The 23396-nt window shown below is 30.5% G+C and overlaps 1 protein-coding gene across 1 annotated transcript in view; it reads left to right on the top strand.

Moving 5' to 3' along the window:
- The window catches only part of LOC129289051 (trypsin inhibitor A-like), a 39615-nt gene extending 16925 nt beyond the window's left edge, over positions 1 to 22690 (top strand). Inside the window, exon 3 of the mRNA XM_054925876.1 lies at positions 22536 to 22690. Within this exon, the coding sequence (XP_054781851.1) occupies positions 22536 to 22690 (155 nt within the window). The remainder of the gene's footprint in view (positions 1 to 22535) is intronic.
- Positions 22691 to 23396: the final 706 nt, after the last annotated feature.

The raw sequence follows: 23396 nt of genomic DNA, 5'->3' as shown, positions 1-23396 counted from the left end.
TGGGTTATTGAAGTCTTTTATACTATAATTTAAAGCCAACTATTCCCTCTTATGTTCAAACCTTGATCCTACTCCCTATTGGAGAGCTTCCACCAATATTGATGAGATAAAGGTATGGATTCACCATTTCTAACTTGTTAATGGAGATGATTTATGATGAAATCAGTAGATTTTAAAATACCTTTCCAATATCATGAGGCATTTATAAGGTGCAACTATCAAAATTAGAGAGATATTTAAGCTTAATGGTGTTTCCCAAGATGGAATCCTACTATCATGGAATGCAACTATCATTAATGATGGCTCCAGTCGATAGTTATAGATGCAAATACAGATACTTTTGAGGCTACTCATTTAATTTAACCAAAATTCACTTATCTTTAATAAGTTATAGAATTATAATTTATAATATTATTAATTTATGATATTTTATTAATATGCTATAATTTTTTTCTTATAGTTAATTTATATATACATTTAATATTATTATAATTTTATATTTATATATACATTTAATTTTATTTTATTTAATATCATTACACTTTTATTTTTATTTAATTTTATGAATTTTAAAAGGTGAGGGCAACATTGCTCCTTTGAGAATAGTTTAGGGGCAAAATTATACTTTATCTCATGAAAAGTGAGTTCCACTAGCTACAATAATGGACATTTTAACGGTAGGGCTAACATTACTCCGATTTGATTAGTTAAGGAGCAACATTACTACGATAAAGAGTTTACGGACAACATTGCTTTTTTGAAAATAGTTTAAGGACAATATTGCACCTCAACCCTTAACAAAACCCAATTTTAAGCTCCAACCCTAATATGGCTATACAAGGCTAACAATTATATCTCTATCTTACTAATAAAACCATCCATTCAACATGTAAATTTCTAGTTCTTGCACTATTTTATCCAAGTTTTATACCTAAGCTAACTCTCTCAAACATCACACAAGTGAGCCCAACATTTAAATAGTGACCAAACACTTAAAAGCATTAAAAGAAAAGATTAAAATAAACACATAAGTATCATTACTCATAAAAGGAGAGGAGAAAATTAGTGTTAATCCATTCAAGAGTTTCAAATAATCCTAGAGCAAAGTATTTAGCTACTTATAATCATTCAAAAGATACAAAAACACAAAATATTTGGACACCATATCGAAATATCTGAGAGGAAAGGGAAGAGGAATAAAAAAACTAAAGAAAAGGAGCTCCTCTAAATGTCTTCAAAACTCCAACTCCCTTACTCTAATCTCTTCTAGTGCCCAAACTCTAGAACAACCAAGCTCTAAATGCGTATCAAAGTGTGTAGAATGCATTATAGGTCAAGCTAGCAGCATATATGTGTCCTACCTAAGCAATTTTAAATTAATAAAACACTACATTTTTATGACAGCATTAGAAGTCATGAACAAAGTTGCGACTTTGGACAGTTCTGTACTCTTCTCCAATTAATGTGATAGCTCCTTTTGACATATAATTTCTTCATTCAAAAATCTTCCAAAAGTATCAACAAAAGTCCAAAAATGCATCTAATCAAACCTTAAACTAAAATAACACAAAATCAGCCCAAAAGTATTAAGTTAACAACAAATATGAAAACCCAAAGCAAGATACACATTTTCTTAACTTGGGCAATCAAAATATATACAATTGAGCCAAAATATATTAAAATCTAAGAAAAATGTGCTCAAATGACATGAAATTCTAAAGATTATCAACCTTTATTTTAGTGAGCAATGTAGGTTTCAACATTACAAAAGGGAGAAGAGAAGACCACAGAGAGAGAGAGAGAGAGAAAGAGTGTGTGTGTGTGTGTGTGTGTGTACGCATAGAGAGAGTAGGTGGAAGATGAGGGACCACATATGGCATGCCAACTCTTTATTCCAGTCAAAATGGCAGCCATTTGTTGAAAATGGATGAAAGGTTCTAGATACTCTGTTTTTTTTTATAGTTGATTAATTTCTTTGCACCACCTTATAATCTACAATACCATATGCTTCTCAAAAAATACTCTAAGGTAAATTTTCTCTTATCCAAATATTAAATGTATTAGCTCTAACTTGTAATCAAAATAGTTGAGAATGGGTTATTGAAGTCTTTTATACTATAATTTAAAGCCAACTATTCCCTCTTATGTTCAAACCTTGATCCTACTCCCTATTGGAGAGCTTCCACCAATATTGATGAGATAAAGGTATGGATTCACCATTTCTAACTTGTTAATGGAGATGATTTATGATGAAATCAGTAGATTTTAAAATACCTTTCCAATATCATGAGGCATTTATAAGGTGCAACTATCAAAATTAGAGAGATATTTAAGCTTAATGGTGTTTCCCAAGATGGAATCCTACTATCATGGAATGCAACTATCATTAATGATGGCTCCAGTCGATAGTTATAGATGCAAATACAGATACTTTTGAGGCTACTCATTTAATTTAACCAAAATTCACTTATCTTTAATAAGTTATAGAATTATAATTTATAATATTATTAATTTATGATATTTTATTAATATGCTATAATTTTTTTCTTATAGTTAATTTATATATACATTTAATATTATTATAATTTTATATTTATATATACATTTAATTTTATTTTATTTAATATCATTACACTTTTATTTTTATTTAATTTTATGAATTTTAAAAGGTGAGGGCAACATTGCTCCTTTGAGAATAGTTTAGGGGCAAAATTATACTTTATCTCATGAAAAGTGAGTTCCACTAGCTACAATAATGGACATTTTAACGGTAGGGCTAACATTACTCCGATTTGATTAGTTAAGGAGCAACATTACTACGATAAAGAGTTTACGGACAACATTGCTTTTTTGAAAATAGTTTAAGGACAATATTGCACCTCAACCCTTAACAAAACCCAATTTTAAGCTCCAACCCTAATATGGCTATACAAGGCTAACAATTATATCTCTATCTTACTAATAAAACCATCCATTCAACATGTAAATTTCTAGTTCTTGCACTATTTTATCCAAGTTTTATACCTAAGCTAACTCTCTCAAACATCACACAAGTGAGCCCAACATTTAAATAGTGACCAAACACTTAAAAGCATTAAAAGAAAAGATTAAAATAAACACATAAGTATCATTACTCATAAAAGGAGAGGAGAAAATTAGTGTTAATCCATTCAAGAGTTTCAAATAATCCTAGAGCAAAGTATTTAGCTACTTATAATCATTCAAAAGATACAAAAACACAAAATATTTGGACACCATATCGAAATATCTGAGAGGAAAGGGAAGAGGAATAAAAAAACTAAAGAAAAGGAGCTCCTCTAAATGTCTTCAAAACTCCAACTCCCTTACTCTAATCTCTTCTAGTGCCCAAACTCTAGAACAACCAAGCTCTAAATGCGTATCAAAGTGTGTAGAATGCATTATAGGTCAAGCTAGCAGCATATATGTGTCCTACCTAAGCAATTTTAAATTAATAAAACACTACATTTTTATGACAGCATTAGAAGTCATGAACAAAGTTGCGACTTTGGACAGTTCTGTACTCTTCTCCAATTAATGTGATAGCTCCTTTTGACATATAATTTCTTCATTCAAAAATCTTCCAAAAGTATCAACAAAAGTCCAAAAATGCATCTAATCAAACCTTAAACTAAAATAACACAAAATCAGCCCAAAAGTATTAAGTTAACAACAAATATGAAAACCCAAAGCAAGATACACATTTTCTTAACTTGGGCAATCAAAATATATACAATTGAGCCAAAATATATTAAAATCTAAGAAAAATGTGCTCAAATGACATGAAATTCTAAAGATTATCAACCTTTATTTTAGTGAGCAATGTAGGTTTCAACATTACAAAAGGGAGAAGAGAAGACCACAGAGAGAGAGAGAGAGAAAGAGTGTGTGTGTGTGTGTGTGTGTGTGTACGCATAGAGAGAGTAGGTGGAAGATGAGGGACCACATATGGCATGCCAACTCTTTATTCCAGTCAAAATGGCAGCCATTTGTTGAAAATGGATGAAAGGTTCTAGATACTCTGTTTTTTTTTTATAGTTGATTAATTTCTTTGCACCACCTTATAATCTACAATACCATATGCTTCTCAAAAAATACTCTAAGGTAAATTTTCTCTTATCCAAATATTAAATGTATTAGCTCTAACTTGTAATCAAAATAGTTGAGAATGGGTTATTGAAGTCTTTTATACTATAATTTAAAGCCAACTATTCCCTCTTATGTTCAAACCTTGATCCTACTCCCTATTGGAGAGCTTCCACCAATATTGATGAGATAAAGGTATGGATTCACCATTTCTAACTTGTTAATGGAGATGATTTATGATGAAATCAGTAGATTTTAAAATACCTTTCCAATATCATGAGGCATTTATAAGGTGCAACTATCAAAATTAGAGAGATATTTAAGCTTAATGGTGTTTCCCAAGATGGAATGCTCTATTGTAGTGGTGACTCTCCAAACTCACTTAGCTAATAGAGCCATATTCATATGTTTGGTATTACACAAATCCAACCCTCCATCCTTGGTGGAAGAAAATAATAAATATGTTTTAGTAAGATGAATGTTTCTTTTTGTCTCATTGTAACACCTAAAGAAATCCACAAGTTTAGCATCGATTAGATTACATATTTGTTATAAAAATAACTAGATTTCTTCCATAAAGTATTTCTTATAGATTATCTAGATATAAGAGAGGGTATAAATTTTAGAGGTGGAGAGTATTAATTTGATCAAAATGAGATGATACATTCATGAAGAAATTCTTTTGTCAATGGAGTCCATTATTTGTTCAAAAATTCTAGGTTTATCTTTTTTTGGCATTAATCTAGGGTACAAGATGTTTCTCATGTGAGTTAGAAAGTTGTATCCTAGGAGAACTTGAAATTTCCCATTGCAATGGTGGGGGTACTTTAGAGTTAAGAATGAGAGAAGACTTTTGTAAATTAATTTGTAGGCTAGACCGAGCATTGAAAGTTTTGAAAACATCTTTTAGCATCTCATGACCAACTCTTATGTATTTAAAGAAAATGGTAGAATCATTCGCATACAAGAGTTGAGACACTGAGTAGGATTGCTGGCTCATGTTTATACCTATAATGCTGCCTTGTTGCTCCTTAGGAACCAAGAGACAAGAAAGAACATTAGATGCCAAAGTAAACAAAGAAGGGAACAAAAGTTCCCCTTGTCTTATCCCATTAGCAGGGAAAGTTGGTTGGGTGATACTTGTCACGCCTCAAAATATAGAAGTGACCGGCATGGGACATGTGTAAAATACACATATCCCTTGAGCCTTAATTCAATTTATATTGAATTTAGGAAACCTTAGGTAATAATTAATTTCCTTAAAAAATAATATTTTTGTAATAATTTTGACAACACCTCCCTTATAAGTATGACTTCTCAAGAATCCTACAATACAATTTTTACAAGCAGAATATTACTAAAATCAGGAGCATAGCTCCATCTAGCCAACACACAGAGTATATAACTAAATAGGGACCCTAATTATAGCTTATGTGGAGTGTCTAACCATATTTTCAAAACATAATGCATAATTTCATAATTACATCATAAGAGATATTTATAAACAAATCTTTACCTTGCTCAGCAAAAAGTCTTTCAATAGTTAGCAAGACATACAATGTCAGTGTCACGCCCTGAAAGTAGAGGGTGACCGGCACGGGCACAAACCACATCGTGCATTTCCGTAAGCCTTAACATGAAAAATTCAATTCATTTTTTTATAATTAGATTATATAGAATTTATAACACTTTTAATGTTACTTATTATAAGAAGACTTCAATGTTTTTGTAGAAATTTCAGCAGAACCTCCCCTGTAATTAGGATCTCCTAAAAATTATACAAAAAGTTTTTTACAGATAACAGTATAAATCAGGAGCGTAGCTCCTTCCAGCCAACAATCAATATACAAACCAAAAATAAGGTCTATCAACAACCTATGTGGAGCATCTAATCTTTCTTTAAAATCAAAAAGACATAGGAATTATATATTTACATTAAAAATAATAGTGCCAATCAAAAATTTTCACCCACTGTAGCTATTTTGCCCTTTAGAGGTCGATAGTGGGATCGACATCAGCTAACAAATCTGAGATCAAAATAATTCTTTCAGTGAATAGCATTCCCATACTAAAATTCTTAAAATTTAAATCAACAAACTCTAATAATGGTGTCAACTAATTAAAAATAATTCCACAAAAAAAAATTATAAGCCTATAAGTCATAACCATAATGGTCAAATAAGAGTAAATAGAAAACAATTTATGTTATCATGCTTAAAGAAAACAATTTACTCACATATAACTCAAAGTAGTAAAATTTCTAGCCAAAATCATATAAATTTCAAAAACACATATGAATCAACTTTTAAAATTTGAAAACTCAACAGAACGGGTTATAAACTTGGACACATAATCCATGAGGATAAATAACTAAACGCGGCTTATGCCACAAAAACACATGTGGACACACCAGTCCACAAGGGTAAATAACCAAACGCAGCTAAAGTTATGAAATAAATGTGGAAACACAGTCTATGAAGGTAAATACCTAAACACGGCTCAGGCTGCGGAATCAAATGCGGGTATAAAGCCCATGAATCCCAAACGTGAGAATAAAACTCATGAAACAAACTAGCAAGTACAATTACCATTTTCGATGTTAAACTCGCATGAATTATTTCAATTCTCAAAATTTACAAAAATCATATTTTATAACTAATACACCAAACTTGCAGTAATTGAATAGCCAATACATTCCAAAGCTTAACAACCATATAAAAAATACTTTCATCAATCTTGGAAATACACTTTTGAAAATAATAAATGCACATGTCATAACTCATTTGCCCTTCATTGATATTTCATCATTTTTAAAATTAATGTAATTCATAAGAATAAAGTATTTTAGAAAAAGGCTATATAAAAATTAAATTAAATGGAATGCTATTTACTTACTTGTTAGAGCTTCAAATTCTCAAAAGTATCCTTCCTTTAATTCTGGTTAGGGTCCTATTGTTCCTCACACCTTATCAAGATGTAGATAAATGAAATTTTTTAACACAATTCCAAATCAACCCCATCATTTTAAAATTAATATTCATGCTTTAGAGTTAGTCTAAGTACCATTTATATCACTAGTCTACTCCAGCTTGTTTTACCTATGCCAATCTATTATTATTATTTTTCTTTCTTAAGACACAATCCTCTCTTAGTCTTTGTACCAAATACTTTAGGTGCATTACTTCTCCAACTACTCATTTTATTGAAAAATTATGGCATAGTTATCAAACTAAGATAAATTTTTTCCATTCTAGATTTTGAAATTCCTTACCCTTACAATATTAATAATCCACTTATTTTCAAATAAAACTCTAAGCTACAACATCGTCTCCTTCCTTCTACACTTGTAATTTCTATTTAAATTAAAATTCTACTTCCCTCTCATGCACATATAGCCACAATAACAAGGGAGCCAAACTTTTCCAACTTCAATGATCAAATCACATGTATATTAACCAAGAGAAAGCAAGTCTTGAAGCTCTCTTACTTCCAGCAACCAGCAACGTACATATAAGGAAGAGAAAGCTAAAACTTACCCTGAATAGGGGAGATATAAGCTGAACGTTATCACTACACCCAATAATGGAAGAAGATTGGTTCAGCTAAATGAACACGAGCTCACCGTAACATCCTTTCAACACTCAATACTTTGTGACTTCTCAGCCCAGAAAAACACGGACAGACAACACGCAGAGAAGATGTAGAAATAGGGAGCACAAATCAGTAAAGCATAGCACAACACTCACAGTTGAACTGGGAAAGGAAAGACTTGTGAGTAGAACTTCTAGCTCCAACAATTTGGTCTCACGCTAGCAACAACCCGAACACAGACGACAGAAACTGAATAGCAATCTAACCCAACAAAGACAGCTAAAAACAAAACAGAGAATGATAAGAAAGAATAAAGACAGGGAACGTAGGGGAAATGAACCAGAGCAACTACAGCTTCAACTACACCAGCCACCACATCGAACACGAAAGGGAGATGAGTCGGCAATCACTAGAATGAGAAAAGGGTCAAAGGTACAGAGAAAAGGTTAAGTCGGTCATATTCTCATACTCTCTCTCTCTCTCTCTCTTCTGTGTTGATCTGGAATGGTCGAGGAAGAGAAGGAAGCTTTTATCATATTTGGAAAAGGGTAATTTCATAATTTTATAAACAAAGAGTAAAAAAAAAATTTCCCTGGTCTTCATCAGATTCAAACATGTGACCTAATGAGAGAATACATATTCTGCTACCACTATACTAGCTTTCTTCTTTGTCACATTAATTCCAAGAATTTATATAATTACTATTAAAACATAAACTTAAATATAGAATTAATTTTTAATTTAATTTTTTTTATTCTTGGGTTATCACAGTCAACTACACTATTTGAGACCAAAAATAATGTTCTAGTGAATAACGTCCCAATTATGGTTAATGGAAATAATGGAAGATACAACAATGAGTTTCTTATAAACTTAATAAAATAATCAATTGAAAATAATATAGCACATACCTCCTATATATATATATATATATATATCAACAATTATGTCAATGCAAAAACTTTAAATGTAGGAATTAAATTACAATTTTATTAGAAATTCAAGATCCACTTTAAACATCAACATGTTAAAACACTTTGGGAATTATATATCTCAATATATAAATTCAAATATGGTAAAAATAATAGTTTGCTTTAAAAGATTAAATTTTAAGAAAAACTAATTTTCAAAATTCACTCTTAGTAGGACTTGATCAGGACAATTATCAAGCATGAACACACAGTCCATAAGAATAAATAACCAATAACTGCAGCTCGAAGCCATGAAAACAAGCACTAGCATAAGGCCTATGAAATCAAGCATAGGCACTAAGCCTATAAAAATAAGCATGCATACTATGCTCACGAATAACTATCCCTCCATTCCATATGCATTAGTCATTGTATGAGGGTAGCACCTCCGAAGCACCCTACTAGTTACGTGTCTTATAGTACGTCAAGGGCTAATAGTATTGCCGTTAGCAACCAGCGTTTTGATTAAATCTCACATTTCAAATCAAGCATGCATGATTCTAAAATTAACATATTATCTCCTTTTAAAATTACTCATCAAACTTAACAATGAATACACCTGTATAGAAGTCCCATGCATGTTCTTAATATATAAAATTGACATTTCCAATATAGCAGATACTTTCGGATGCTCAATTGAAGGATGAGGCCAACTCTTTCTATAACATATAATATAACAAAATATAGTATAATAAAATATAATATAATGAAAACATTTTCATGTATAATAGTTGATAATAGAATTGAGATCATAAATCATAAAATAAATTAAAATACTCTAACATTTATTCTTGTAGAATAAACATGGTTATATAAATAGAAGAGTTAGCACATGAATTTGCTAAATCAATATTTTTTATGAAAATTAGTTTGTTAATGAGTCATCGAGATACTATTCACTTACCTGGAAAGCTCAAGTCGCTCCTTCTAAACACTTCTCAGTTGCCTTTTAGCAAATCTAATTACCTAATTAAGAAGAATAAAATAAATTTATTTAACAATAACTCTACTTCATATACCACTAATAAAATTCATCAACCCATTCTTTTGTCAAGAACTAATCAAATTTTTCTCAATGAATGTTTATCCCTAACCCAGTAACCATATTTAAAATATTTTGTTTTTTTCTCTAGCCAGCAATGATACCTTTATGTTGCAATCATACCATAGCCAATAAATTATTTATCATTTATGATCATCAACCATACAATATCTCAATATTTGGTTAGTCTTACAATAGCTTCATAATCAAATTTTTTTTTCATAAAACTTAAGTTAAATTCATAAATAATTAACACCCAAACCAAATATGTCCTTATAAAAGTTAATCAAATTTTAGCAAATTCATAACCAAACAACACTCACTCTAGCAGACATTTTATATCCAACATCTTCTAGGAACTATTTCTTAAACCATAACAAGTCCTTTTCTCTTCCAATCTCCTTATAATATAAAATTAAAGTTTATTAAGCTCCCTACAAATCCAACAAACTTCCTTCTAACATAACCACAACATCCTTAGATATTCTAAAGATTAATACATAAATAGCAATTTAGTACTTGAATTATCAACAAAAATATTCTCTTCTAAACCTCTTCTAATTCCAACTTTCTTTGCAAAGTTTCGCAATATCAATAGTTAGATTAATCAATATTCCTAAATTTTATTCTTTCAACTAAATTAAAATAATGCTCAAATGAAAGTTAAACCCATCCTATATCTATATCTAATAATCTAAAAAGTTTAGCTTGCCTAAACCCCTCATTCTCTATTTGAAAATATATAGTAACAAAGGGGAAAAATCACAATCTCTGTAGTTCAAACATTCACACTAGATCATCAAGAATGAGAGATCAAAGCCCCTCATCACTACAGCAATAATTCTTCTAACACATACACATATATAGAACCAAGAAGGGATTCAAAGATCTCACCTCTGTTCATAATAGCAAAACCAAGAAGAGGAAGTTTTGGTCGCATGTCTATGAAGGAGGAAGATGAAGAAGGTCTATAGGTCTGATGCATTCTACTCCACAACAAGGATAGAGGAGATGACCAACAGTAACAACCCCATAGCAACACACTACAGATGAGGAGCAGGTGAGGATGAGTGACAAAGGGAAGGATTTCTACTGCCATAGTCTCTGATGTCTATAGTGAGAAGGAGATGAGTTTGTCAAGCCCCCCAGCAACAATCAAGAATGACACAGTAGAGGAAGGAGGTTCTAGTGCCCACTTACAGCTTGCTTGAATAAAGGAAGACAAAAGAAGGAAACTCTAAAAATTTCACCATGACTAATAATGAATGGAGAGGGAGATTGGAGAAGACGTAGAAAGTTAAGGTTGGAGGCTCACTCACTCTCGGTCTCTAGGTGAGTTCACGAGAAAATGAAGAAGAGGAAGCTCTAGATCGAAAATCTCTAGCTATCTCTCTTAGTGTGTGTTTGGATTAAAAAATTTAAAACTAAGGTTAGGATTCAATTGAGATTAGCAAACTAAGGTTAGTAAAAAAGTCAGTTAATGTAACATGATTTATGTTTGGATACATTTTTTTTCAAAAGTTAATTAGATAAACTAAAATTCGTTTGGATGATCTGATTCAAAAGTTAGTTGAGATGTTTAATGGTAAAAATAAGTATGAATTTTTTTTTATTTTTTTGACTAACTAATAAGTAAAAAATATCAAACTTAAAATTACAACTAATGAGTAAAATAATCTTAAATATTTAATCATGAAAACCTAAAGTGAATTAATATTCAATTTATATGATTTACAAGTTAATTTTTAATTATATCACAGACACGCTACCTCTGTCTTGACAACCCGGGTAGATTTGATGAGGATACCTCACTAATATCAATATCTTCCTCATAGACATTTATACTTTCATCTTCAACTTGTATGAATTGCCCATTGGTAATTGAATTTCTCCTAATAAAGTTATGTATTGCCATTGTTTTTTAACTTGTGTTTTATATCTAAATTTGAGAATTTTTTGTATAATTGCAAACCTATTCTTCCACGCTCCAAAAGTTCTTTCTATAGTAAATCTCAAACTTGAATATAATAATTGAAGACCTCATTTTTGTTCGTAAATTTTGCAACTTGCCTGAAGTTTGGAAGGTGACAACGTTCACAACGATATGGACCAAGATACCCATTTAGTGTTGGATAACTAGAATCAACCAAATGATATTTACCTATTAAATAAAAGGAAGTATTGTAAATTTGACCAATATTAAATCAATGCAATAATAATCATAATGATTTTAATAAAATATATTTGGAGGTGGATGTGGAAAATTCATTAAACGAGTTGATATGGCATTACCAAATACTCGGTCATCATGAGCCAGACCTTCCCATCCCACAATGACAAAAGTAAAACACATGTCCCAATCACATACAACCATGACATTCTATGTTACATATCCCTTTTGTCATACCCTAATACTAAGGGTATGACTAGCATGAAATTTGAGATAAAACTGACATTTCATAAGCCTTAATTATATGAGGTTAAACTAAAATATCGATAACTAATTTATATATATAATTAAAAGGTAAAAATATTAAATATTCTATATAAATTTTAGCAGAGTCTCCCCTTTAAATTGAATCTCCTAAAATTTCTACAATAATAAAACCTATTAACTAATTTAGCAAAGGATCTTAGCTTCGCATTAGCAGATTATATATCAGCAAAATAAAAATAGGATCTAATAATGATATACATGGAGTACTAAATTACAACCTAACAATACAATATAGTTTTTACCTAAGAGACGATCAAAAGGTGCTTCCACCATCCAAAAAGCTATGGGACCTTTCAATGATTAGTAGGAGACATAGGGTCAGCTACAATATCTAAAACCAAAGAAGTTTCTGGTGAGTAACGTTCTAATAAGAATTATAATTAAAATAATTAAGAAGATAGAACTAATAAATATAGGCTAAAACAATTTTATGAAATAATGAAATATATACTTGAATTAACAATAAAGACCAATTCTTTTTCAATAACACAATTGTGAAATTTAACAATACTAATAGAACAACATAAATTGATTATGATTTATACTACTCATAGAATATGATAATTTCAAGTAATGACACAATTAGCTAAAATGCTTTTAGAGAATTTATAGAAATAATAAATTTTAAATTTAAATTTAGGATGGCTTTATCAAAATGAATCACAAGCATGGACACACAGTCTACAAGAATAAGTAAGCAATCAAGCATGGCTAAAAGCTACGAAACAAGCACAGGCACAAAGCCCATGAAAACAAGTTTGAGTATGATAATCATGAAAAAACCATCCCTCGATTCCACGTGCGTTGGCCATCGCAGGAGGCTAGCACCTCTATGAGCACCCTAGTAGCTAGGTGTACTATAACATATCAAGGGCTAATGGAATTGCTGTTAGCATCCAGTGTCAATCTCCCTAATTAAAATCAAGCGTGCATGGAGTTAAAAAAACAATTTCAAAATTTTCACTCTCAAAATATATGATTCAGTTGTCATCTTTCATTCCCATATTCATTTTCATTTCCTCCATGCATGAGTTTCTATACTAAAAGTTTGCATATCAAACATAAAATTAAACAAGTAAATTGTTTTTGAAAAGTAAAATAGTTTGTTGCATAACAACTTTAATTATTACTTGTCACTAACATAAATTATCAGTAAAATTAAGATATCATCATTGATAAAATGATTATTATAAAAACAATAAAGTTGATAAGAATGTTTATATAACTTATAAAGAAATAATATTGATATTTTAAATAAATGAGTTTTACAAATACTTGCTATAAATTCATTCAGAATGCTACCCATTCACCCAAGTTTCCAAAAATTTTATAATCAGACTCTCAATTTCTTGCTTACTCCAATGATGTCCCAAATTATTTTAGCATATAAACCAACACATTTTATGTCATTATAAATTTACTTTCTTATAATAAACCAAAACTTAATATTCAAAATCTTTACTAGTTCCTAAAATTGTCCATCAATCCCTTAAATCTTGACTAACCCTTCTACAGCTTCTACCAAAAGTCAACAACACAAGTAAACATTCAACCACTATCATTAACACAACTCTTATTCCAAATTTAACAAAATCATGATTATCATTTAGTTTAACAATTTCCCTTTAGATGCTGCACAATTCTAATAGGTAGATCAACTTTGTAGTTTATATGACAACATATACTTTCTCAAGTAGCATAGACAACTCCTCAAGGTTTTAATATGAAAATTAAACAATCTCATTCCCACTAACTTCTTTTAAGCCTTCCTATAAATACCTTGAGAGCATTTATCATTGACAAAATTGTGAGATGAACAACTAAGCAATTCCAACAACTCCCAAACTTTTACTTTCATTAACCAAATTTAGTTCAATATCATGACAGAATAACATCCAAGATTAACTAGAACTACACTTCTAATGGATTCTAAAATTAAGTGACAGCAACAATGAGGATTAGAGCTGTCATAATTTAGCAAGAGAAGGGAGAAGATCGTACGAGGCTACTGTAGGAAATGAAGAAGAAAGAAAAATAGCAACTACCTCAACTAAACACAATAGCAACAATTGTGGAAGCAAATGGCTTGTGATGAAGGAGAAAAGGAGAGCTTCAATTTATTACATGTTCGAGAAGGAAGTAGACTAAACTTTAAGCTAACAAATAAAAGAATCAACCAATGCATATACATATGTAGGACTTCAACAACTGAAAAGGAAGGAAAAGAGAAAAACTAAATATGCATATACACACACCTCTAACCACATGAAACAGAGCAAGAAAGAGGAAAGATTCAGCTACTTCCACCAGACAGAAATGGACAACTAGCTAAGAGATGGATGAATAGCCGGTGGTGAGGAGACAAGCCTACTAATAGCAAGGATGAAGCCTATACGATAGAGAAGGGAAGAAAAATAGAGAACACTCGCAAACTCTCTCTCACTCTCTATTTTGCATTTTTGATCGATAAGGAAGGAGGAAGATAACATGAAATAATAAGCTCATTCAAAAAATTACAAAACAAGACCTAAATCTTGTTAGAAAAAATTTTAAAATAATACCCCACCAATTTTTTTTAATTTTTCATATTATAATATTTTTAAAATGATAAGCAAGGGGAACTTTAGTAATTTCTCATATAAAGGAAACAAAAATACCATTTTGCTCAAGTAAGATTAAATCTCTAGACTTCGTTATAAGTAATCAATATAAATTTCACTAGGCCATTACTCTTCTTACGTTATAAATTAAGATAATTAAATAAAATATCAATAGGGAAGGAAATTGTTTAATTTAAATTTTTAGGTCATTACACCTTTCTTCAATAAATTTGATTTGATCAGCACACTAACCACGTATGGCACATGAATACCATCAATTACTCTTATATCATCCTTAGAGAATGGCCAATATTGTGAATCATTTTGAATTTTCAAATGAGATCATGAGACAAAAGATCAAGTGGCTTTATGTTTGCCTTAGAAAGGTTAAGGTAGGCAGCTTATACTTTATGAAAATTTCTATGGTTATGAAAATTTCTATGAACAATTTCCCTTAAATGTTGAAATTGTTCCTATATCATTCTATTACCAACTCCATATCTAATTGTATTTAAAAACATTCCAACCATTTCTTCAACTCCTATTTTTTTAGATTTCTTTAGACCAAGATCAACTAATGTTGTGCACAGGTTCCTAAACAAGTGTTTTTCCATTCAAAACAATTTATAATAACAATCAGGATGACCTTGCAAAATCTCATTGACCTACATTTGCCTTGTTTGCTTGCTAGTTCTCCATGGCTCTTAACACACATATGGCATCACATATTTACTAACTAATTGACATATTTCCTATTGCTCAGTTATATCTTATTGTAACATGGGAATTAGTTGATGAGCCACATCAACATCCTAACCTAACATATATTCATTTAAATCTTCCATGATTTTTCAACCTGAGGTAAAATAATATGTAAATATCATTTATATATAATAAAAAATAAATAGTATATAAATATCATTCAACAACATAAAAAGTGAAGCACAAGATAAACATTAGATGAGAGTTAAACATTTCACTACAAACCAAGTCATCATAACCATAACAAACTTCAAGTCAAAATAAAGCAACTACAAGTGAAACACAAGTTATGTCATCATAAGTCTATATAAAAATTCATCCAAATGTATTCTTTAAAATAAAATCTAGTAAATTGTAGACTTGGTACTTCAACAAATTGACCAAGTGATCAGGATGATCTTTAAGTTGCCAATAAGCATCCTGTATAGGCTTGTACAGAATAAGATTGACATATCTCCAATGCAAATCTTTATCACTAAAAACTTTTGGAAGTCCATTTAGGTGAACCACAACCTTAGGAACTCTTATGTCATTTATCAAAATCTTGTTTACTATCTCTATTCTAGCTTTATTTTCCTTAGCTATTTCACTCACCACACCTACTATTTTAATTGAGGCAAGGATTTTTTTCTTTTTCCTCCTACCAACTCCTGCAACCCTCTTTCTCTTGCCTTGACTTCCATCACCACTAGTTCCACCAGTATTTTGGTGACATTCAAGCCCAACAATTCATCAGTGACCCCCATAGGTGCTGCAGTGTCAAATAAATTTAGCTCCTCTTTACTATCACTAGATCCTTCTTGAAGGTCAATGGTGGGGTAGTACATATCCTCATCATCATCATCATCTATTTGGGTCTGGTAGCAGATGGTACAAAAAGTGTCTTCCTAGTTGCCAGGACATCCTTAAATATTAAGGTTAATTCCCTTGCAAATCTTAAGCCTTTATATCTAATTTTTCATAGAGGGGATTTTCCTACAAGCATTCAAGTAACCAACAATTAAAATTCTCAAATTAAAGTCTAATCTAAAAAACATTTAACAACTAATCCATACTAAGATTTTTTCACTCCTACCACTCATCTGGAGCATCGACAATATTCTTGACACTATCCCGTCCTAAGTCGGTTTCACTTGAAAACAACTTATACCATATGTTCCATTCTTTCTTCATGTTGTCTAGCTTATTTTCCATTTGCTTTTGCTTATCCCTTTTTCCTATTTTTCCTTGAACCCCTCAATTATTGCTTGCCACTCATTTTTATTGGAAGTAGTTCCTTTTATTTGTTTCTTGTATACTTGCTCTAAGCATTCTTTAATGAAAATTTCTATCAAGGATGAATTCTACACAGCTTTTTCTTTGTTGGTGTTCATTATTTTATAGACTAGCAAGCCATCACAAACATGTAAAATCAATAAATATCTCTGCATGTATGTATCAATGTACCATTGTATCCTAGAGTCACAAAGAAACTAAATGAAAATAATAATCTTAAAACAAGGAAGGAACTACCTATGTTGCCAATGTTATAGTTTCAAGGCCGTAGAAGTTATGAGATAGAAAGTAGATTATATGAGATAAAATGTAGTTAGAGGTAGGAATTCATTCTCAATTTTGTTAACTAGTTTTAGTACCTAAGGGTGTATTAAATCAATGGAGATCCAAATTTGAAAAGACTATAATTTAATCATATGATGTAATTACATAGATAAAAGGACCTTGCACCATTCATGTGAAAGTAACCACAAGACATCAAGTTTTAACATTCAAAGTAGCAACAAATGGAAAAGAAAATAAAAAACAAAGTTGAAGCCGAAGCTAAATCAATGCAAGTAGTAAATGTACAACCGATGCATTCACAATGTGTAAGATTACTTAATAAACTAACACATTATCAAGGAGAGATATATTCAAGAAGCATGCTCATTAAGTGTACCATCAAACTAAAATGTCATCAAAAATTCTCAACACACAACAGTAGCATGTTAAAAATGTCAGGCTTTTAGATTAAGAAAATAATCCTATTTACCACATTTTTGTTGAAAGCATATTAGTCTAAGAGTAGTATATCTTCCTCTACTTTAAAATAAATGAATAAGGGATTGAAAATAAAAAGAATAACAATTAAATCTCAATTCAACTGAAAAAGTACATGGGCATTTCTACTTATGTTACACGCATTTCTCATTGTAGGGGATTGAAAAAGAGAATAACAATCAGAGACTGGAGTTCTAGAAACCCCATAATTGCAATCCATGACCTTGCCTCGCATTCACCTTTACTTTATGCACAATCAATAGCATAGCACTTACTCAAGTAGTTATTATATACAAATTACAAAGGAACGAATAATAAAAAAGGTTGGATGATATCCTTATTTCTTATTTATCTAAGGATCATTAGAAACTCCCACTGAGGATCATCACCAAGCATTCAAGTCAAGGAAAAAAAATCTTCGGAGCACAATAATAGAGTACTACAAGAAGGAAGGCATGGAAGGAGATGAAAATAAGAAGCTTACTTGGCAAGGACAGGCAATTGGGAGTGGATCTGGTAATGAGAAGTGCAAATTTAGTAGACCACAGTGAAGATCGAGAGGCGATAGGGAGAAAAAACACTTTAGAGTAGGGACACAGTGGATACAAGAAAGGACGGCAAAGAGTTGGAGATCAACCGAAGGTTATTTGGTGCTTTAACATTGTGGAGATTGGTTGCTGGACAGCGTCACCTATGACTAATAGAAGGTGAAGCAGATCTGAGGTAGAGCTTTATGTGTGTGTGTTTTGAAGCAAATCGAGAGGTCATGGGAGAATAAAGAAGCAACATACACAGGAAGCTTAAAGGCAGAGCTCGTAGGTAGATAGAGGACAAGAGAAAGAAAGCATAAAAATTTAAAATGCATTTAATGCTTTCAATAGGCAACAACATTAACTCTAAGGAAAAGCTAGGTTTGTGGGCTTTTTGATTAACACGCGTTTACATGCTAACCATGGTTGAAAATTTATGCTAATCCAAACAAGATTTTTTTAACATTTTGCATCCTAACCTAGTTTGACCCATTCTAATTGAGATTAGAATGTAATCCAAACATGCTATTAGATACAGAACGCAGAGAAGTCGATGGAGAGAAGAGAGAAAAATTTTCCAATGAGTTACGTTTTAGCTAATGGGTAATTTCATAAGGGCTATAACAACAACAACAACAACAACAACAAAAAACTCCTCTCTCTCTATCTCTGTTCTTTTAGGATTTAAACCTAAATTTAGAAAGTTAAACACCAAGATAGTTTTTACGAAGCCACCTAATCCTTCTTATTATATCATCCCAAAATTAATAAAAAATATATTTAAATACCTCAGAAATTTTAATTTAATTATCCATTATTATATTATATTATATTACTTATTATTATTATTATTATTATTATAAAAAAAATTAGGTCATCACATTCTTTCCCCCTTAAAAAAATTGATTCTTCAAATTTAAAAACATGCTTTCCTTAGTTTTTAAGTAACTAGGAACATTTGGCACGCATCTTACTTTCAACTTCATGTAACTGTTGAAAATTGTGCCCTAGGGCCAATCATTGTACTATGTAGAGCCGGTAATTCAGGCGGGCCGGGCTTATTCGAGTCGGACTTATTTGGATCGAGCTTAAAGCATCCTACCCCTTTTGAAAAGCCCATATAGCCAAGCCCAACCCTAACACCTTCGGGCTTCGGGCTTATTCGGGCTGGCCCGAATACCCGAAACTTTTTAAAAATATTTTTTCTTTATTTTTGAACAATTTTAATTTTTAAATAATTCTATTAAGTGTAAAATATTATCTTAATTTTAAAAGAATAAAATAAAAAATAACTTATTAACTTTGTATTTAAGTATCTTTGTTATTATTTTGTTGTATTATGTATAATTTATTCATGAATGTTTCCTTTACTTGTAAATTAATGTCTTAGTTATTTAAATATTACTCTTATCATAGTCATATATAAATATTTTATATATTTTAATTAAATTATATTATTTTAATTATGATTTAGCTTTTCTCAATTCAATTACAGTTAGACTACTAACTTAAAATTATTATCCCGATTAGTTTAAAGTTTTTAATAACTTTTAGGTAAATTGTACTTTTTATTTTTATGAATATAAAAAAATTGCCATCATTATATTATATAAAAAATTATTTAATTATGAGTAAAATTATTATTTTTGAAATCATTTTCTTTAACTTTTTATATTATTTAACTCTTACATAAAAGGGATTCTTACTCTAGTTTACTCTTAATTTTTAACCAAATCTAGCATGGACAATAACCAAGTAATTATTCAAGAATATTATTCTATTTATTATGTTTATCTACTAGTAGAGTCAGGAATTCATACATGCCTAAATTTTATTTTTAAAATTAGTTTTAATTTTTTTTTACTTTAAAATTAATTATCTTAATTTATAAAAAATATAAAATTATTTTTTATATGCAAATGATTTATAGGACTCAAAGTTTTTTTAACAAAAATTAGGTCTTAAAATATTAAAATCAATATTAAAATATATTTTAAATATTATTTTGAGATATTTTATTGATTAAAAATAATAAAAAATATGAAATATAACTATTCTTAATTTTTTTAAAAATAACTACATTAAAACACTTTATATATAGTATTTTGGTATAAAATGATATAAAACTTGAAAAATTAATTAATATTTATCATATTTTATATATTTTTTAAAAAGTTATTTTTTTTATTTGGGTATTCGGGCCAAGCCCGAACCCGATCGAGCTTGGCCCGAATTTCCTCAGGCCTATTCGGGTGGCCAGAATAGGCACTAACAATAAAAAAATAATATTTTTTCGGGCTTGGCCCTAAATTTTTCGAGCGGGTTCGGGTTGGCCCGTCGGGCTCGGCCCAAATTACTGGCTTTAGTACTATGCACATTGTTATTTAATGAATTTCTCTTTTGTTATCATATCAATTATATGTTCACTATAATAACTGTATCCTTGAACAAACTATAGTAATTGTTCTAAATATCCCTGATCAGTCATCTATAAGGGATCATAGATGAAACAAGACTAGTATGACTTTAATTAATTATAGAAATATAAATCAAAATCATAGGCATTTGAAAGAGTATAAGGTATTAGACTAACCCATTATGAGAAAGTTACATAATACAAGTCATAAACTTATCTCATATGTAACTATATCACTAAGCCCTTGAACCCGAGATCATCATGAATTTCTACATGATGACCATTATATTGAACTTTGACCTAGTCAAAAGTCACCTTTGATTGGGTGATCATAAAGGCTATGATTGAGTTTAGTAATATTCATGTAGAGGAATATGAGTGGTCAAGATAAAATTTGTCCCTCATGTTAATTGAGAGATATTACTGGGCCCCTTAATGAGAAAAACTGAGAAAATGTATAGCCATACTACAATGAAAAATATTTTTCCATTGTTATGTCAGTCCACTCAGAGATCAAGAAAGTATTGGTCAAGTAAAGGAAAATGACAATTTCATGTCTCATACTTGACCGAAATATCACGTGACAAAAGGGATGTGATACGATTATATGATAGGTTGCATCAGATCATCAATTTCTAAATGAATTGGGTAGTTACAATGTCTTGCTAGAGGCCACTTGTGACTTGTGGGCTAATAGTATAATTAGCCTACTACCAACTTCATATGGGCCTACAAAGTCACACACAAGAACAGCCTAACTCGAGCTATAATGTCAAAGTTTAATAAATCTGGAATATGTTTAGATTCAATGAATGTAATATAGGATGAATAATATATATATATATATATTTTGAATATTTATATGATAAATATTTATATTTATATGAAATATAAAATTCAAAATATAATTATAGATATGTGAAATATATATATATATATATATATTCATATGTGTGTGTGTGTCTGATATGTATATGTATCTGTATATGATATATAAAATTAATATAATATATATATAATATAGTATGTATATATGATATTATATTATATTGTATTGTATTATTTTTAAATTTAATTTTATATGATAAATTAAATTTAATAACTAACATAATATGAAAGAATATCATATCAGTTTTGTAGTTTAAATTTATAAGATAAATTTAATTTAAATTTCAGTTGGCTCTTCAAGAGGAAGGCAAAAACCTTAATCTGTATATAATAGATACAAGGGGACATGCAAAGAAAGAAAGAGTTAGAAAAGTTCTAATGGCCAAACACTATGAGAGCCACAAAACACCCATAGAGAAAGGAAAATCAACGTTCAAAGAAGAATGAATATTGGGAGTACAGCATGCTATTTGAGTTAAGAGCTATTTTTATGGATACTAATAGAGGGAGTAGATCTACGTTGTCGGCTCCTAAGATCTAAACTCTTGAAGAAAACGCATGTGAAGCATGAAAAGAAAAGGTAATTTTTCTTTTAACCTTGACTTAAATGATTTTGTTTGGTCCACATTGTAATAACCCAAAAATTTTAAATAAAAAAAATTAAAATATATAATAATGTTTTTTAATTGTATTTGAATTAATTTTTAAAAATATTTTGTTAAGAAGGATTCTTGCTCTAGTGGGAGTTGTACTGATAAGTTAAGTGCATCAGATCATGTATTTGATTCTTGCTGGGGCAAAAAGAGAGAGATTTTTATTTTTTTGTTCAGTTTTGCGAAATTACCATTTTGGCCTCAATACCATCAGAATATACTTGTCTTCTCTGCTTCTAGTAAATTCGGGCGAGGACTATTAGCTGAGAGAGGGAGAGGTGTCTCAGATCCAGAACCTTTATTCTGTCTCCTCCTCATTTCTTCTCTACCGTCGATTCATCACCGGTGGCGAAGTGCTAGAGTTCCGACGACGTTGCCATGGAGACCGCGTCGCACTTCTCTTCCTCATTTCTGCACTGATTTCCTTTCCTTTTTCATCTGCAGTGTCGCCTTCCTCCTTCATTCAACTAGCAGCCATTGATGACTCTGTTCTCCCATCATTCTCGTCGAAGTCATGCTCGCGCGACCTTCCTCTTCTCCTCTATTCGAGTATCGACTTGGATGTCTCAGAGATCTCCTTCCCTTATTCTTCACCGTGAACTTCTCCTCCTCTTCTCCCTCTGTGTGAGCTGCTGTGACTTAGAGCATTAGGTCCTTCTTTCCCTCCTTCCATTTTCGGCATCATCGGGTTCTTCTTTATGTGCTTTGTTGTGGCTGATTTGCTATCAGAAATTTTGAATTTTTCCTTTTCCTTGTCTGATTCGTGCGTCTTTTTTTTTTATGATAGAGATTGTGATTTTTCCTTGTTGAGTTGCTGCTGCTATCCGTGACTGTATGTGCGTATATATGGAAAGGAAAGCTTGATTTGAGTTAAAATTTGAGTTTAAGAGCATGATTTTCATTAGATAATTTCACTTTTATGTTGCTGTTGTAGAGGATGAATTTATCTATTATGGCCAATTGATTTCTATTGAAGGAATAAGAAGATTAGGTAACATGGAAATTAAAGTTTAAAAAAAATTGATGATAAAAAAAAATTGAAGAAGGTGAAGCTTGGTACTACAGTTGAATATTAATGTTTACCAGGTGTTTGATAAAATTTCTATTAGAAGAGTTTTGATTGATTTTTCTGTATGTATGTGTAATCTTGTTAATTTTACAAGAAGCATGCTTGGGCTTGAGCAATATTAATTGGTTATTCTAAATTGAGTTTTGTGAAGGAATCTATCTTAGGAGTTTATAAGATCTTGTTTGAGTTCTGAATTGTGGGGAGTTATATACCTTATAATTCATAAGATATATTAT

This window comes from Prosopis cineraria, unplaced genomic scaffold, assembly GCF_029017545.1.
Source record: "Prosopis cineraria cultivar Desert tree isolate PC_DT_omini unplaced genomic scaffold, ASM2901754v1 PC12, whole genome shotgun sequence".
Taxonomy (NCBI): domain Eukaryota; kingdom Viridiplantae; phylum Streptophyta; class Magnoliopsida; order Fabales; family Fabaceae; genus Prosopis; species Prosopis cineraria.
This window is presented reverse-complemented; position numbering and strand designations above follow the sequence as displayed.